General features: G+C 39.1%; 2 protein-coding genes across 2 annotated transcripts; both read right to left on the reverse strand.

Annotated features, from left to right (window-relative positions):
• Nucleotides 1-40: 40 nt before the first annotated feature.
• Nucleotides 41-5,056, reverse strand: LOC121529312 (cytokine-inducible SH2-containing protein-like). The gene is made up of 3 exons (XM_041817127.1): nucleotides 4,746-5,056; nucleotides 4,171-4,330; nucleotides 41-3,183 (listed from the first exon to the last, which is right to left on the reverse strand). Exons 2-3 carry the CDS (start codon nucleotides 4,310-4,312, stop codon nucleotides 2,675-2,677), a joined length of 651 nt encoding a protein of 216 aa, XP_041673061.1. The 5' UTR covers nucleotides 4,313-4,330; nucleotides 4,746-5,056; the 3' UTR covers nucleotides 41-2,674.
• A 2,378-nt stretch (nucleotides 5,057-7,434) lies between these two features.
• Nucleotides 7,435-16,891, reverse strand: LOC121506235 (twinfilin-2-like). Its single transcript, XM_041781943.1, has 11 exons — nucleotides 16,592-16,891; nucleotides 15,714-15,791; nucleotides 15,445-15,623; nucleotides 12,105-12,200; nucleotides 11,916-12,020; nucleotides 11,804-11,818; nucleotides 11,667-11,708; nucleotides 11,454-11,579; nucleotides 10,424-10,574; nucleotides 9,230-9,351; nucleotides 7,435-8,970 (listed from the first exon to the last, which is right to left on the reverse strand). The coding sequence occupies exons 1-11, from the start codon at nucleotides 16,614-16,616 to the stop codon at nucleotides 8,803-8,805; spliced, it is 1,107 nt and encodes a 368-aa protein (XP_041637877.1). The 5' UTR covers nucleotides 16,617-16,891; the 3' UTR covers nucleotides 7,435-8,802.
• Between the last annotated feature and the right edge of the window lie 1,384 nt (nucleotides 16,892-18,275).

Genomic DNA, 18,275 nt, shown 5'->3' on the forward strand with positions numbered 1-18,275 from the left:
CATAAATATTCAGACCCTTTAGTACTTAGTTGAAGCGCCTTTGTCAACGATTACAGCCTTGAGTCTTTTCAAATATGACACAAGCTTTGCACACCTTGATTGGGGAATTTTCTGCCATTCTCTGCAAATCCTATCCAGCTCAGTCAGGTTGTATGGGGAACTGTTGGTGAGACAGACATTTTCAGGTCTCTCCAGAAATGTTTGATAGGGTTCAACTCAGAGCTCTGGCTGTGCTACTCTAGGACATTCACTGAGTTGTCCCTAAGCCACTCCTGTGTTGTCTTGGCTGTGTGCTTAGGGTCATTGTCATGTTGGAAGGTGAACCTTCAGCTCAGTCTCAGTTCCTGAGCATTGTGGAGAAGGTTTTCACTGAGGATATCCCTGTACTTTGCTCCATTAAGCTTTCCATCAACCCTGGCCAGCCTTCCAGTCTGTGATGCTGAAAAACACCCCAACGGCATGATGCTGCCACCACCATGCTTTACTGTTGGGATGGTATTGGGCAGGTGATGAGCAGTGCCTGGTTTCCTCCAGACATAAAGTTTATAATTGAGGTTAAACAGTTTAATCTTGAGGATCTTGTTTGTTTGTGCAGTCTGAGAGTCCTTTATGTGCTTTTATGCAAACTCCAAGTGAACTTTAGAGGCCTCCATCCAACCACTCTGGCATAAAGTCAAGATCAGTGGGGGGCTGCAGTGATGGTTGTCCCTCAGGAACTTTAACTCATTTCCACATATGATCTCTAGAGTCAGAGTGACCCTCAGGTTCTTGGTCACCTCTCTTACCAAGGCCCTTCTCCCCAGAAAGCTCAGTTCAGCCAGGTGAAAAGATCTTGGAAGAGTCCTTGTTGCCAAACTTCCTGTCTCTGAGCTCTGCAGTTCCTTTGACCTCATGGCTTGGTTTTTGTTCTGATATGCATTGTCAACTGTGAGGCCTTCCATACAGAAGTGTGAGCCCTTCCAAATCACATCAATTTTTCATTTTTAATACATTTGTAAACATCTTGAAACTTTGTTTTCACTTTGTCATGATGATGTATAGAGTTTAGATTAATGTGAGAAAAAATGATTTAAAGAACTGTAATATCAGGCTACAACATGACAAAATTAAAAAAAAAAGTGAATGGGGGTCTGAATACTTTCTGAATGCACTTTATACTTTCAGAAGACCTCAACATACATCATGCCCGTTTACATGCAGTGAACATTGAGTTCATAGGGGCCTCTATATGACTTTACAACTGGGGGCAGTACTAGTTTATATTTGTGCTCCTTTAGGTTTTGGAAAGGGATGCTGTATTTTAATATAACTACATTCATTTTACTGGTTTACTGTGCCCATACAAACTCAGAGAGTTTAAAGGGATTACTCAGTATATTGAATATTTAAAATTGAAAAAGATTAAACCACCCCAAGTTAACGGAGAATAGGGTTAGATTCACCCACTAAATTGCATTGAAATGATTGAAGTGTCTCTAATTTCTATCCAATATTATGATCAAATAATAGGTTCTGGATATATGATTAAATCACAGCGTTCAAGGGGCAGTTGCATTATGTGTACTTTCACACTGGATATCTTAATTGCACACTTTAATTTCTTTCTAATACTGCAATATAAAATTCTGCATGAGAGAGTCAAAAATCTGGAGATGAGTTCAACTGTTGGCCAGAAAAATAATACTTTAATTTCTTAATACAGACTGAAATAAGAAAAGGTCCTAGCGCTGCTGATAGTTTACTTCTTGACCTACAAATTATGTAAACGATTAAGACTGACGGTTTGGGGCAGAGATAGGCGGGTAGGGATAGTCTGTTCTCAGTTGGTGCAACAGTGTATTAATAACTGCAGCTCTAACTGTAATCCTGATAAGAGGCTTTCTCAACACTGCTCAGTTGCACCTCATGGAAACCACCCCAGGCAGGTTTCCATGAAAACAGCAATTCTCACATTTCTGTCTAAGCTGTTTACAAGTGATAAAAAAAGACGATAAAAAAAGACAACAATTCTTGAAAATCCATAGGCCTTTATGATCCTCTTCTGAGAATAAAAACAGGTCATAAACAAACATCTTAACGTAGTTAAGAACACTTTATGTCCCCGGAGAAAACACTGAATTTAGAAAAAGATGCGGCATTTGAAAGAAATCAAAATACTGTCCAATTTTGTGATGACTATTCAGTTAAAAAGCTGTATATGGTTTCTTTTCTCTACTCGATGTTTCAGTGTTAACTAGTTTTAATAAAGCAAAGAAAAACAGGGGCTCCAAGAAAAAAATGTGAAGGCTTTCTTATGGTATCCCTCATCCAACAAGAATGCAATCAGAAGTTGTGTTTGAACTGATTTATTCATGAGAATTATTTTCTTTTGTGGGAGAAAATGGGCTAAAACATGCAAAAAGGTAGATTACTCCCTTATAAGAGGTGGAAGAGGAAAAAACACTGTGGGAACAAAATATAGATAAGTTGAAAAGGACATAAAAATTATTGTGTAGAATAGTGTTCTTGCATTGTAACGCTCTAGATTAGAGCTAGCTCACGCTGACGTTTCTTGTCCCTAAAAGCTTTTCAGCGTTCCCTTTTTTAAAAAAAAAAGTCTCATATTCCCATTGTGTTTTCCTGGAGTGTGATCATGACACACTTTTTGCGTCCTGTATCTTAGGGATTCAGACCCTCATATGCGGAACGGATAGTCCTGCAGGTAGTGCAGCAGAGGTTTTGGGAGCGGCAGTAGGCTGGGGCAGTCTGTTGTGTGCCTGTTGATGGTGAGGCGAGTAAGATGCTGCAGAGAAGGGAAGGCGTCTGGTTTGTGAAGTGGGTGCTTCAGCTTTAGAGGCACCCCGCTGTCCTTAGCTGTGTGATTCTCTGGGTCAGGCTTGGGTTCAGGATGGCTGTCACTAGAAGAATGGCCCTGTGGTGTTTGGCCTGAGCCTGTGTAGTACTGTATGAGACTGACAACATCTGGGAAGGACTGCAGCTGAGGGAGGCTGGAGGAAATGGAATCCAGCCAGAAGGAGCCCCGGCTGTACTCAATGCGGACGCTGGTGGGTCCATAGCGGGTCTGCACTGAAAGGGCCAACATGTACCGAGGGTGACTGCTGTCTCGCATCAGAAAGGTGCCTTCAGGTTTCTGCAGGAGAGCCTCCCGAGCTTCACTTGCTGAGATGGAACCCCAGTACCAGCCTGAAATCAGACAGAGGCTGGTCAGATACTGATAAGTCAAATGCAAATGCAAGGCAGAGTACAGCAGGAATGCATATAAACCAATCAGACAGACTTGTTTATAAGCTTTATTTATCAGCTTGTGTCACCTGAAATCATTCCTTCTTTGCTGTCTAATCAGTTACCAGACCAGGTAATAGCTTTGAACAGACAACACAGACAACTGCAACTGTTAACTAATGATTTACAGCAGAAAAGATTACATTCAGATATTTAAAAACAAATGTTGATGGTGGTTTGCTAGAGGAAAATGTAAATTTAGTCAAAGCTACAGTGGAAAAAGACAGCAGTCTCGTGTTCAGAATCTGTATATCTCAGACACGGTGGGCTACCAGTCGAGCAGCTGCTAATCTTAGCGCTTGGCTTGTGTTTATCTCCGGAGTCCTGTCATTTTTCATAGTTCATGTAGTCCTTACTGAGGGCTGAACTATCTTTGGATAACTTTCCCTTCAAGACACCAAATTCTTTAAACATAAAAATTACATCCAGTACATTTGAAGCTTTTTGGTTTGCCACAAAGGGGAAAAAATATGTCCAAATATGATTCCCATTCAAATTTTTTTTATGTAGTCTGAAAGTGATCTCATAATGTCTCTTTTTTAAGATTAGTGTCAGGTTCATGAATGTAACCATTCATGGGTTATATCACAATTACAGTATATGGAGTTAGAAATGTATGACATCAGCAATTTAACATTAATATGGTATCAGAAAGGCATCCAGCTCATTTGCAAGTCCAGGGACCAGACTTGTCATCAGTGGAATTACAACTGTTATCTGACCTACTTTCCCTGAAAACATGGCAGTACAATCCATCTAACAATGTAACCCTTCAAACTACATGGCAGTCTCACCTCTCCCCCAGTGTCTGCAGAATCAACTTGACTGACACAAGCCCAGATCAAGTTGCTCTTTTTTAAATGACATGCATTTGATGTGCTGCTTTACCTGAGGTCTGTAGATACTGGAGGTTGGTGCTTATGCAGCAGAGGTCCTCTGCAGGCTCCCGGGGTGGTGGAGAAGGATGTGGGCAGCATGAACCTCCTCCTTGCTCCTCATGATGGAAAATGGTCACTGCCCGGGCAACCATCTCTGACTGACAGCAGCACTATTGACATAAAAAAACGAATGTTTGAGATTGTAACTGAAGGTTTGTCATCAGTTTTAGAGCATACAGGAATATGAAAGGGGATTAATTTAGGTACTCAGGTGCCGTTTATAAGAAAGCATTATTAAAAACACAACAATATGATGACAACAACAAAAGCTACAGGCTACCCACAAAACACCTAACTGTGTAAAACGGACTGAATGTCAATTTCAGATATCATCTTATTTGTAGTTCGCTAGTACTAGACTAAATTTAAAAAAAAAATCACAACAAAGAATAAAAAATGGTCTGTAATGTTTGTATCTAAAACCCAAGAGCTAGCGATCTGTCTCTAGCATAGTGCATTAAGCCTGTACACATATAAATCCTCAGGATAATCATGCTCAACGCAATAAAAATAGAGTGAAAATACCTTAAATCAAAAGAAATCATAAGACTTGTTGTCAGTTGGAGAACCGGCCCAGTAAGAAATGATCCGTCCCAGTTACAGGCGAATATCCTCGGATGGTGGCCAAATAGAAAACATTTTCTCTAACTACCTGCTAAAGTGGTAGAAATTAAGAGAAATAACTCTGGTTCTGAGCTGCCGGTGGTCTGCAGTGAGAGTGAGCTCGTTATTCAGTAAACTGCGGAGCAGAAAACAGCTCAGTTCACCTCGGACTGACGGGGCTTCCAGGAATCGATTTCCCCAGAAAGGTTTTGTGTTTCAGCGCCCGCACTGACGGACAGCCTGCTACCTTCAGCCTCACAGCGATACGTCTTCACACAGCATCAACACACGCCACTTCCTGTACAGTTTTCAAAATAAGGTGATGATGGTTATGGCGTTGATAGTGGCCTACAGATGATTCATACACTGGATACGAAAAGTGAAACACTTTTTTGACAACCCAGTCTTAACCAAACAACACTATGAATAATGAGCTTTTGAAGTTGTAAAGTTTTTGTGAATTAATTTCCCTTTATTTGATAGGCAGGAGGATAATTGGAAATTGAGGAAAAAATGGGGAATGACATGCTGTAAAGGAGCCGCAGGATGGCCTTGAACCAGGCTGCCTGTTTGAGAGGGGTCTGGCTTTGGACCACAGATCTCAGATCTCTTCCAGACCACAACCAGGGTTGCCAGGTCTGTGGTTTTCCAACAGAATAGGCTACTTTTTACATACTGCCGCGGGCAGGTTTTTTGTCCGCTGGTTGAGCAGACCCATTTTTGATGTCTTGTGTATGTGTATTTGACATCCAAAGCAGGAAACACTACCATATTTCCCTTAAAATACAACTAAATCAACCAGCAGAGAAGCAGGAAAACATAGAACATGGCACACAACCAAAGATCCACTGTGTCACACTGGCACATAGACATACACGTCACACACAAAAGCAGCACACCTTCACCCACACAAGCAAGTGGTGTGGCAAGAGGTTTCACTGGCTTATGTTAAATTTCAGCGGTGGGCTTGGTTTTGGGCTAGTTTTGGGCTATAGTTTTTATCGGCCATTGGGCTAGATTTGTCACCCACTCCTGGCAACCCTGACCGCAACTGTGTTGTTTTATTTTTATTTTTTTAAATTCAACTTTATTCATTCATTTCAATAAAGTCTGAAATAAGTACATTTAAAAGGTTACGGACTAAAATGCACTTCATAAATAAGACAGAAAAAGGTCAAATGTCTCAACCAGGACAAAATAAAGCATAAACCCGTTTAAAAGTGGTTACCCAAAAGGTGGCTTGCTTTAACTGCATTAGCTTTAGCTTAAGCTATCATAGCTTCACTAGTTACATAGATTATGTCAAAACACAAGCCAAAGTTGGTACGTTAGCTAAAGCTAACAAAACAAGAGCGAGCATCCATTAGCATTACTACTTCTGGCTTTAGCATAACATAATCAAACATTGTCAACATAGCTTTTTTTGCTCCAGCTTTAGCTACATTAGTTATGTAGATTACCTACATTGCCAATGTAGCTTTGCTAGCTTTAGATTAAGCCACTTTATTGATGTAGCTATACATAGCTAACTTAACTTTGTTTGCTTTAGGTACATTAGCTTTAGATACCTATGTTATTCACTTTGCTTCATTCGTTTCATTCGCTTAAGCCCTTCCTATGTTTGCTTCAGTAGAGTGTTTTCATGGTGGGCAAGCTTTTATCCCATATGCAAACTCAGCTTTATTAAACATTTCATAACCAGGGTTTCCAGGTCAGCTTTTTGGTTTTTAACGTTTGGTACCGTAACCCTTACCTTTATCCCTCACCCTAACTGTAACCTGAAATGTACTCCAATTTAGGTTTTTAAAGATTTAGTGTGAATTTCAGCTCTGACAGAGTTTGAACTCGTTTTTAATTAAAATTGTTAAAATCAGCCTTATCACTCATCATTTTGCTCCAGCCCTTGTATGTAAGCATACAGCCTCTTATGTTGAAAGAAAACAGTAGTACTTCCGGTACTGTCTGTGTGACACCTCGGTGTCTTGATATGACCGCAGTAGTGCGTCTAATGCCCTGTTTTCAACCAATGGAAACAAGGAGTTTAGACCTATACTTTTTTTTAGTTATATGGTTTAACGGCTTCATGATCATTAAATAGTAATAATAGGCTATGTGGTTTCACGTACACACGTGACTGTAGGCTACACGTGTAATGGGTACAGCTTTTGAAGATCATCATGTCAAGCCACACGGCGAACTTCTCTCTCTATCGCTCTGAGAAACACGTTTTCAATGTGGGATTATATTTCGTTAAATCAACAACTGATGAAAAACCACCTGTGCAGCACAAATAGTTCACTCATATTCCTGGAAAATGTACTGAACTGGGTCATGTCAGAAGTCAGTATTTCTTCACAAAGTCAAAGTTCATCATCAACACCCAACCCACAGATTCCATGTAGAAAGATAATAACCATTTAAAACCTACAAGTACGCCTTGAACCGTGTTTCCAAGAAAGCGTGTTCACATCAGCCGTGCGGTTTAAAAGAGCGGCTGAGGGCTTCTGGGTAGAGAGGCTTCCTGGAAAACACACACAACAAAGTGACCTCCACTGCTCAGCCCTGATCCCTGCTGCTGCGGCTGCTGCCTGCATGACTACACAATATCACGCACATAGTGGCAGGCAAAAATAAGGATGCAAGACCAGTAACATAAAGAAAATCTTTTATTGTGGGTTTTTGTAAAACAACGACCTTCTGCTGACTGCAGTCAAACCTGGACATGATGACTAGAGAAGGCAACTGTACAGGTGAAGAGCATGTGTTTGCATGTGATAAAAATGGAACCATAGGGAAAGTATAGACAGCCTCTACAAGGGAATATAAAGGGGAACCCATCTCTAGATGAAATGTCATAACTATTCACCAACCAGTGACTGTGAGAAACAAAGAAAGTGAAGGTGCCAGGAACTTCACAAGTACTTGGTGTAATTAAAAAATAGAAATAAACATCCATGTACAATGAAACATATAACATCCAATATTATCTCATTTCAGCTTGTTGCCAGGCTTAAGTAGGGAGAATGCCTAGAGTTTTTCATTAAAACAATCAACAATGATGCTGTGTGCAAGAATAATACTCAGTTTAAATCCATACCAGAGACTGTTCAAGCCTCAGCCTTTTTCTAAATTAAACTCCAAAAATTCCTCAAGGCAAACGAATATTGTGTCTATGATATAAACATTTGAATGACATGTTTTGTAGAGAAAGTAGTGTAGTTCTGAAACACACATTATATCTTTTAATGTGATATAATGCTTGTTTTTTTTATTTGTTTGAGTATTGTTTTCAATTATTCAATTCACCTAATGGTAAAAAGCGCAGATAGTGATTAACAGATAATGGGCAATACACAGATAGCCTTTAAATGTGATACCAAAACATTAAACTTTTTGACATCTATAACAGATTTTGTTTTCAATTAAGTTCAAACTTGGTCAAATCTCTTCATATAGACACACTGTTGTGGTTGCTCCTGTTACAGACACATTATTACTTGCCTCTGCTAAAGAAACAAGTCCAGCTTGTTATCCAGCTATTTCCCTGCAACTTTGCTATGTGCACTTGCACTATTATTATTATTTTTAAGACGCTATAAATGATTTAATGTTGGACTTTTAGGTTGCTGTTTTTTGTTCTTTGGACACAGCCATGTCATCTGTTAAGAGAAGATATGTCTTTGTATCAGTGAACAATCAAAGTCAAACTCACACTATATCTCTCTTGGGTTAAAAAGTAGTTCCTGAGTTGTATTTGGGATTATTATTATATTTATCTCACCTACATTTAGCAGCCCTTTACCTGGAGGATAAAATATGAATTCTGCTTTATGTTGGATGTATTTTTGTTCAGTTTTCAGAGTGAAATATCTGCACCTAGCATGAAAAAATGAGAAGTTAACCAGTAAAACAAGTCAATTCATAGATATTGTGTTGTGTTGTGTGTGTTTGCATATGATTCCTAATGTGTGTGTAGTATCTAACTTTCTTCCCCATTTTCTCCTGCACCCTTGATGAGGCGTTTGTTGCCCCTCTTCCCTCCTGGTCCACGTGGCTTGGTGAAGGCCTGTTTTAAGGTGTGCTCCATTGGGTGGACCTCCTCATACAGGAAGTCTTCTGTCAGGCCGTCGCCACTGTCTATTTCCATCTACATACAAATACACACAAAAACACTCAATCACTAACAAAAATGCCCCTCTATACTAACAGGGGACATATTTCTTTATCACATTTTGGAAAAGCTGGCCATTATTTAAGTTTGAGTCTGAAATAACTCCACAAAACTAGATTTAGTCATACCTACATCCTCTTTTAGTTAGAAAATGACCACAGAGCTACAACATCCGTGATCATCACTACCTATCATTCATCTATCATTGTACTGTAAGGTATTTGTTACTATTTACCTTTTTGGTGACCTCCAGCTGGTAGTCTCTCTCTACCTCATCCAGTAGTCTGTTCTTGCAGCTTGAGTACAGCATCCGCTCCTTGATACTGCAAGTGTACCCGGGCATCGAATATATGAACACTGGAAGAGATAAAAGTCATCAGTCAAGATGCTGATGGTCAGAGAAAACCAGCTATTTTTCCAGTATTTACATTTTTTTGGTTGTTGTTCTTTTTAACATCATTGTGTGTTTCCTGGTTAAGGGATATTGTCTTTCCTTGAGTTGTTGCTTCCAACCATACTGGATCTTTATTTTATGTTGATATCATATGTGTTTCTAGAGCTGATCAAGATCCTATGATGCTCCTTTAAATCCTTTAGAGCATTCAGCCAAGCAAGACAGGACAAACCATCCCCACATTCTACACAATTACTACAACAGGATTTAACAGATTGCTGCAACCATCCATAAGTGCTTGATCTGGATTTTGATCTGGTAAAGCTGTAAATCATAATTTTTTAACCACTTACTGGCAGTAGAACAAAAATTTTCAGTTGTATATTTACATGAATTGCAGATGCTGAACAAAAATAGGATTTATTTGATGTGTTTTGTGTGCACACTACTAATATAAATCTAATATTTATTGACTTAAAAATCCGTTTTTGGTCCACAATGTCCCGTGGACCATATAACTGGATCAGTAGGTCAATGCATCACCATGTTGTCACCTCCATTAAGCTCAACGGTGCACAGTAAAGAATGGCTACAGAAAATTAAAAGCTGAAACTCTGCAGTTAGACTAAACCCCAAAATTCAGATATTCAAGTAAAAGTGTAAGGATTATGAAAATTAGGAAGGGATATAGAGATCTGAGCTAAATGCCAAAACAGTGAGCTAAAACAACAACAGTACACTGGGAGATACTAAAACTCTGTGGAGAATGTTGGGTGTGCTGGTTTATCAATACAACATACAGCTTTAACTTGTTATTTAGATAAATATACTGAATAGTGTAGCTTTAAGTTTGAGGTAAAAACCCTAATTTGTGTCAGTTTAAATTTGAGGAGAGTCAACTCAATGTTCAAACACTCTTCTTTTGAAAAGAAAAAAACTCTGTGGACATAGTTCAAAAAATATTCTACTGCTCCCTCCATTCCTTCAGAAATAAAGGACTTCTATAATAGAAGTCTGGCAAATCTAAGTACTAACCCAACGCCTCCTGCCGCTGACCCTGGTGGGAGTGTTTGAAGATGAAGAAGTGATATCTGGGTGAATCTGTAGGGATCCTGAAGGGAAGCTCGTGGGTTTCTGTAGGTTTGGTGTGAACAAGCTCAATGGTTTCTTTCTCTACATCCAGCCTCTGCAACGAATCCCACACAAACAGGCTTTGTCAAGTCATAGTTCGCAAATTTTTACTGTTCAAAATAGAGAGTGAAAGCTTGAAGCCTTTATCTTACGATAATTTACAGTTCAATGCAATGTGTCATGATATGATTGGAACAGTTTTTACTGTTAAACTAAGATACACTGATTGAGTCAAATAATTTACTGGCAGATTACAATAAATAACTAAGTCAAATGATAAAATGCAATACGATATAACAAAAAAGGATGTGATGCAATAAGGTGCAATATACTTTATGTAAAAAAAAAAACACAAGCTATGACAAAGTATCATACAGTATGATCCAATATTAGGGCTCTGGTAAAACATACCAGATGCAATACGATACAATACGATGGAATACTACCAATTATTAATAGATATGATCTGATACAGTTTATGATGTGACAGAATGTGATATGATATAATTTAGTGCAATCAGATGCAATGCCATGCATTTCAACCCACTACAGTTTGTTACAATATGATATGATACGATACAATATGATATGATATACAGTATTTAGGTATGTTTGGACCAAAGACTGAGGCTCAAGGCAAAGATTTGGGTAGTAAGCTGTCTGTGGGCACCATCAGGCAGCAAGGAGGATTGACGCAACAATAAATTACTATAGGGTAGGATAGGATACTTTATGGTATGATGCATTACAATGTGATACCATACCATACCACAGGTATGATACGGTTCAATTTGGTATAGCAAGATGCAATACAATGTGATACACTTTATTGCCCACTGCAGGAAATTTGTCTTAAATTGGGGCTGTATGCTTGAGGTATGCTTGCAGTCCAAAAGGCTTTGTAATTAGATATGCTGTTTTTTTCTGAGCTCACCAGCTGTATATAGTTGATACGCCTCTGCTTGAGTTGTTGCAGAGCTCGTTTGGCCTCTTCCTGGAGCGGAAATGCGAGTCCTTGAAGTGTCTGTGCCCTTTTGTCCAAACCAAACTCCATTGTAACCTGCAGGATGAAAACAAACTTTGAAATTTTGACAGCCACACAGATGGACTGATAGAGATTCAAACAGACGAAAGGATAGTAACAGACCCTAGCTCGTGCAGTTGGAGTCCCAATCCGTCTACGTTCATCCTGTAAAAAATAAGAGAGAGTATTAAAATCTTTCCTACTCCCTCTTATTCATACACACAGACATACATTTATGTCACAAAAACATTTCCACCTACCCATACAACTTTATCCTGGAGGAGAAAAATGGAAACAGGATTAGCACTGAATGGATTTAAAAAGTATACTTTACTTCATATATCCATACATTTGGCAGGATTTAATCTCTACCTCTGTGACTTTGATTCGTTGTAACTCCTGTTCGGCTGCTGTCAGCGGAGCCGGGGACAAGCTGGAGGTCATATGTCGCAGGTATCCCTGGAAGCAGACGTCGTCCTGCAGACCGACACACAGACAGAGGACTGCTGAAGCAACTCAAGATCCTCTCATATGTGGCTATGCTGGAAGGATTTTACTGACCTCTCCTGTGCCAAATATTTCATCTTTAATGTGACCTCCTCCAAACTCTTTCTTCAGTGTGGCACGGGTGGCTGCATACACCATCTTCTGCCTCACCTAACAGGTGCCAGGACAGGAGAAAGATAGAGAAGGTATAGGTATAATTAAGGTATAATTAATTATAATTAACACTGAAAGTGTCTTGGTTTGGGCAGTAGATAGCATTTCCCTGCTCTTGGAGATGTTCCTACATTAATAAAAACAAGATTGTATCAGTTTCTTGGTGGTTTTAATAAAAACTTTGCTCACTTATAAAAATGATCCCCTTGTTTCTGACAACGCCTTAGTATTTGGGACAAGGAAGCTCAGAGGGATCTCTATGGATCTGTTTTTGAGATTTTCAGAGGGCAAAGATAAGTATTGTTTTTTCAGACTTCAGTTGAAATAAGTTTTGTGACATATCTTCTGTCTGAAGAGGAATAAGTTTCAATAAGTGACAACATACTGTCATTTCAAGAATTTTAATTGGAAATTTGAACTTTTTATGGACCATGTCAGAAATATACTATTATTCAAAGACAGGTACTTAAAAACTTTACTACAAGTTAGTGGTGGAATTTAGAGGGTTTATAGCAAGCTCATAAGTCTCATTACTTAGAGCTAGAGGTGCAGGGCAGAGTTTGAGAAAGACAGTAAAGAAGGCGTCAAATGGATCAAAGAGCCAGTTGTTTTGGATTAGGAAAAATAATACTAAATTTAATGTAGATGAGGGCGCAAATTACCAAGTAGTTATGTAGCACACCGTACAAGAGAGAGCCACAGGTCTTATCTCTCTAATAAAGGCAATAAAGGCCCCAAAATAAATCTTGAAAAAAAGGAATAATAAAAAAAATAAAAAAATAAAAAAAGGTGGATGAAAACACTCATATCCTGTCTTCATCTCTCCTCTCCTCCTTCATAAAAATGAGGAAGCAGGGGAAGGTTGAGTGACAGCCATATCCAGTGAGTGCCTAGCCCTGATTAGGATACTTCAACCTGGCTGCTCTGTTTCCTCCCTTGTCTTCCTCAGCTCACTCTCTTTCCCCTATTTTCAATGTTTTCTCTTGCTTTGTCCATGTAAATCCTTTTGTTTGTGGGGGCTATTAGCAGGTATTGGCTCAGTTTGGTGGTGTCAGCACTGTTGCTTTGGAGAACACAATGCACTTAAGCCAGGCTTTTCTCCACTGTTGTCCCTGGTGCCAGAATGAATCTCCCAAATACAGCTGGCTCGCACTGTCTTGTTCTTCTTCTGGGGTTTTGCGCTCCCGGCTCTTTGTATGTGACCCTGCACTCAGGACTTTGGTCATTATTTGTCTGTGGAGACAATTTAATTGATGGTAATGAGAGGTTGCACATTAATGATTGGATTTGAAGCACTTTATGGCACTTACTGATGTTGTTTTCTCTTGTCTTAATAATAATAATAATAATAATAATAATAATAATAATAATAATAATAACATTATTTATATAGCACTTTTAAAAACAGTTGTTTACAAAGTGCTTTACATACAGCAAAAGCAAAAACTCAGGGAAAAATCAACATCAGCAATCAGAGCAGAATAGGAGCTCTGTGAAATCAAACATGAAGGGAAGAATATAATGTTGACATATAACAAGGAAAAATAACAAAAATGAAAATGACACAAGCAGATCTTGAATGAGAGTTACAGTAGAAGATTGTAAAATCTAAAATATAATGGCGTCAGTGAAAAGCAATGATTCCTATGATAATATTCCGAAAGACATGGTAGGATGTAGGAGGAGGAGAGTTAAATACATATAGTCAAACAAACAACCAAACAAATACATGAAAATAATGACGACATCACATCAGTGGGGATAAAACAAAGATAAGATTCAAGACAGAAATGTAGTAGACATGAGAACAGATAAGTAAAATTTAGGTAGGTAAACATGAGATAAAGAAGAAAATGAACATGAGATAAGAAAGAAGAGTATAGAATTATAAAAAGAATAAGAGTAGTGTAAATAAAAGAGAAGTAATGAAATAGATAAAAAGTTAGAAGGGACATCACATAAAAGCAAGTCTATAAAAGTGAGTTTTAAGGAGTGATTTAAAAGATGTCACCGAGTCTTGATCTTTACTTGTGTTATTCTTACTCTTAGATGTTTGTCCCTTTGGCTAGATGACATTGTAACATTGTAGCTTGCATTTACAGTGCCTTGGTCTGTTGAAGGTAGTGATGCTGTTTAGACCAGTGCTTCTCAACTGGTGGGTCGGAACCCAAAAGTGGGTTGCGAAGCTCTTTCTAATGGGTCACATATGTTTCCCAGGGGAAAAAAATGTTACAAAACCTCTTTCTACAGAAGCCCTAAGTGGACATACAGTAATTTCATACATTATTTTTTTTAGGTTTTCCTATGATTGTAAGTAAAATGCAGTATATTTCTCTAGATTTCTACCTATTTATCTCCCTTTTGTAAGGAAATAAAGCTGGTTTAGCCAAGTTAGCAAAGAAATTCTTAGAGAAATTACCAAACTTGCAGAAAGTGACAGGACCAATCAGCGACGAGGGGCAGTACTTTCAGGCATGGTGGAGTCGTGATGTGAGCAAGTAGCAACAAGAGGCCGGTGCAATTATGGCAGAAGAGAGTAGCGTGGATGCTGCTAAAGCACCAGTTTTATCAGAACTTGATGACATTTCTTCGTTAAAAGAAGAACAAAGAACAGCAGTGAGGTGTTTTCTTTTCAAAAACGACGACACGACGAAAGTCGTGTAGTGACATGTCTATAGTTGCCATGGTTCCCCTTATTCCTCGGTAGCTGCGCATGCACACCTCGCTCGCGGCTACGTCACGTGTTTTGTTGCTCTGATTGGCCAGTAAAGATGTGACAGACAGAACAATCATCCAATAAATTTCCCTTTCCCTGACGCTTAGTACTGAAGGTTTTCCACATGGATGAAACAAATCCATCTGACGTGTCAGGTTACAAACTTTTACTGTTCGGTCTTAAAGTGCAAATTGAATATATGTTTAAAACCGTGAATAATAAATCTTTAAAAATCTGATTATTTCTTTTATTGTGATAACTTTTTATTTTATATGATAAAAATTTTAATATACATTTTTTTCTGTGCATAGATATGAATAAAATGTGCATTTCTAAAACAAGTTGTACACAAAAAGTTATAGAAATAAAGTTTGGCTGTAAAGTTAGGTCCCCCTTCTATTCTTCATGTTGCTGCTCAATTTTCTTTCAATTACTATTAAAATGAATTTGCCTGCAGACATTAGAGGGCTTCTGTTGAGTTAGATCTGTCAATTGCACAATGTAAAACTGTTGCTCAGCACATACCGGTGACTGGTCAGGTGACCAGGCGATGAAGATCCACTCGTATCCCTGTGCATTCTGGGTGTCCAGGCGGTAGAGGATGTAGCAGGGTTCCTGAGGTGTGAGCAGAGGAAGCAGGAAGTGATCGTAATCCTTGTCCCAGTTCTGTGCAGGCTCTCTGTACGAGTCCAACACCAGCTCCTCTGCAGAAAATCAAAACTTGTCAGGTAAACTCATCCGTGAATTTAAAAACGTGTTAAAAGTTTCTAAAACAGGAAACCCTCCATGTTTACCATTTCTAATGACAATCTTCATGACTCTGATGGCACCTCCCCTCGCTTGGGCCAGGAACTCTTTCAGGTCGGATGTTGCTGAAGAAACAAGATATAACACAGACAGGTCAGGACTGAGGATGGAGTGGGGGTTGAGAGCAAGTGAGACAGTTGGGTAAGTAAGAACCCGAGACTCTACTTCAGAGAGAAAATTTGATCCACTGCCAGATCAGCACGCCATGACACAAAGGGACTCAGGCTGAAGAAGTGGGGGCCAAACAACCAAATTTGAGGCCTTGGATTTTGAGGGATAATCTATTTTACCCATCTAAGTTTCTAAACTCACTGATGGTCCTGTTGCCCCAATAATGATCTATTTGTTGCACCCTCTCCTTCTCTCTCACCATGGTTACCAAACACAGCATCTCATAAATGATGTAAGAACAGGTGAGAAAGGTGAGAGAGGTATGCTTCTGCCAAACCGTCCCCCCATGCTCCAATTACAAAATGCCACAACACACAAATATACATCACTGTGAACTTATCTATACATCAATGTCAGCTCTAAATAATAAAATTGCAGAGTGTTATGAGAGGAAGCAGGCATAATGAGAGGAAATTGGCCATGAAGAGGCTATTTTAAAGACCTCTCCATAATCCAACATTCATTATAAATATCCACAACAGGTGCATGAAGATGGCAACACAAGGCAGTTAAATCTAAAAGCACAATTTCTTTAAGTCAGGAGACAAAGTCAGTGAGAAAGTGAGGAAGTGTTGCATTTTACATCCCAAAAGCTGAAAATAAAGGGTGACAAAAACAAATAATGTCTAGGCCAACACACAAACACAACCTGCCTCCAGAAAGTTCATTTTGTTCTTGTATTAAAGAAACTTACCGTTTATTCCAGTCTGGTGTGACATCTTCACCCTCCTCTCGTAGAAGAAGGAGCTGCTCCAGGTGTCAGTGTGTCCTCTGGCTCAGCAGGAAGGCTGTCTCTACACTGATGGCAGACAGATGGACCCATGCGCACCACTGACATAAACGCCTGGAGGGTGATTCGGGAGATTCCTAGCACTTGAAACACAATATGCGGAACTGTGGCTGATGAGTAATAATGTGCCTGTCAGTGGATATGCCACCCTGACCACTGATCTAAAACTCTCTGCGTATCGATGACGGGACACTTTTAAAGTCTCTCTGGTACTCCTTAGTCACATACTGTCCTGACCTGTACCCTACTCTGTGTGAGTACAGCTCCACCAATCATGACATCAGTGGTCAGGACGGTGTTTTCAGATGCTGTCACATGTATCGACATTTTATCGCTCAGTCACACAGAGAGGCCTATTAACTCAGGCATGATCTCAAATTCTGGACACCTGGTCACAGAAATGTGACACCAGGGCAGAATCTGACTGCCTCATTTCAGTATTGTTCAATGGATCAAAAACAGGAGTGATCATGTATTGATGAGCAGTATCCTTTTGTGCATTTTGATGGCAAAGATCCTTTTCATGGGTTAGGAAAAGGGGAGGATGTGTGGTTAACAGGCAAACAGCTTTATCCTAGAAGAGTTGTATACACTGGAAAGATTACTCCTAGAAAGACAGTAGTAATAGAATATTAACTGGACAAACAGCAATATAACAGGACTAAACAACATATACAGGGTTAACAAAAAGTTAAATTAACTTTAAGTGTCAAATACTGTAACTATCATCCCTTTTATTACATCTCCCTCCCACATGACCCTGGTTCTCACACATGAACACACGCACAGGTAGGTGAGAGAAAGATAAGTGTGTACCTGTGAGGTTACCTGTGATGGGATCATTCATTATTCACAATGTGGTGAGTACACAACCCAAGCATCTATACATTATTCAGCAGACCCCCCACCCCTCCCTTCCTTTTCTACTTTAGGAAAACATAATTTATCTGAACAAAAAAAGAAAAAAAAAAAACCCACAAAACCTACAAAATGATTTGTAATGCCTGAGCTTCTTTCACTCAAGCATATTTGTTTACATTTGAGTGTCTGGCCTGTTTTTTCAATGAGATCATGTAAGGGTGGTGTCATTCTTATGAGCCAGTCTGTAATTATGTAATAAACACACATTTTGAATCATTGTAATATTTCCTGTGTTTAGAGCTCCAACATGGTTTTAGCTGATTTTGAAACAAACTCAAATCATAACTGATGCCTCTTTATGGCCTCAAAAGTAAATAAGACCACCAGTAGAAGGATCAACTATTCAGTATTGCTTTAAATCTTGTAACTAATACCTTAGGGTACCTCTAACACAAAGTTATTAACAGCACACAGTAGAAACAGATGTTTACTTTTTTTCACAGCGAAGATTTACAATGACTGATAAAACAAAACCAGTGGATATTTCATGTGCAAAAGAAACAATAAAATAAATCTGCTTATACAGATGATAATGGGCCCCATTTTGTCCACAATGGCAAAAAATACAAGTTCCAGTGGTGGTAGTGGTTCTCAAATGGTTCAGCATGGCAGAGGCAAGTCTAGGCATGCTGTGGGAATATGTACAATCTTATGTTATCACTAAAAC

This window comes from Cheilinus undulatus, linkage group 3 (genome assembly GCF_018320785.1).
Source record: "Cheilinus undulatus linkage group 3, ASM1832078v1, whole genome shotgun sequence".
Taxonomy (NCBI): domain Eukaryota; kingdom Metazoa; phylum Chordata; class Actinopteri; order Labriformes; family Labridae; genus Cheilinus; species Cheilinus undulatus.

Excerpts from the sequence above, each read along its gene's own strand:
- LOC121529312 (XM_041817127.1), bottom strand. The coding sequence starts at position 4,312 with ATGGTTGCCCGGGCAGTGACCATTTTCCATCATGAGGAGCAAGGAGGA. Across the intron at positions 3,184-4,170 it reads CCAGTATCTACAGACCTCAG|GCTGGTACTGGGGTTCCATC; the intron begins GTAAAGCAGCAC and ends GTCTGATTTCAG.
- LOC121506235 (XM_041781943.1), bottom strand. The coding sequence starts at position 16,616 with ATGTCACACCAGACTGGAATAAACG. Across the intron at positions 12,021-12,104 it reads AAATATTTGGCACAGGAGAG|GACGACGTCTGCTTCCAGGG; the intron begins GTCAGTAAAATC and ends GTCGGTCTGCAG. Across the intron at positions 11,580-11,666 it reads CTCCAACTGCACGAGCTAGG|GTTACAATGGAGTTTGGTTT; the intron begins GTCTGTTACTAT and ends TTCATCCTGCAG.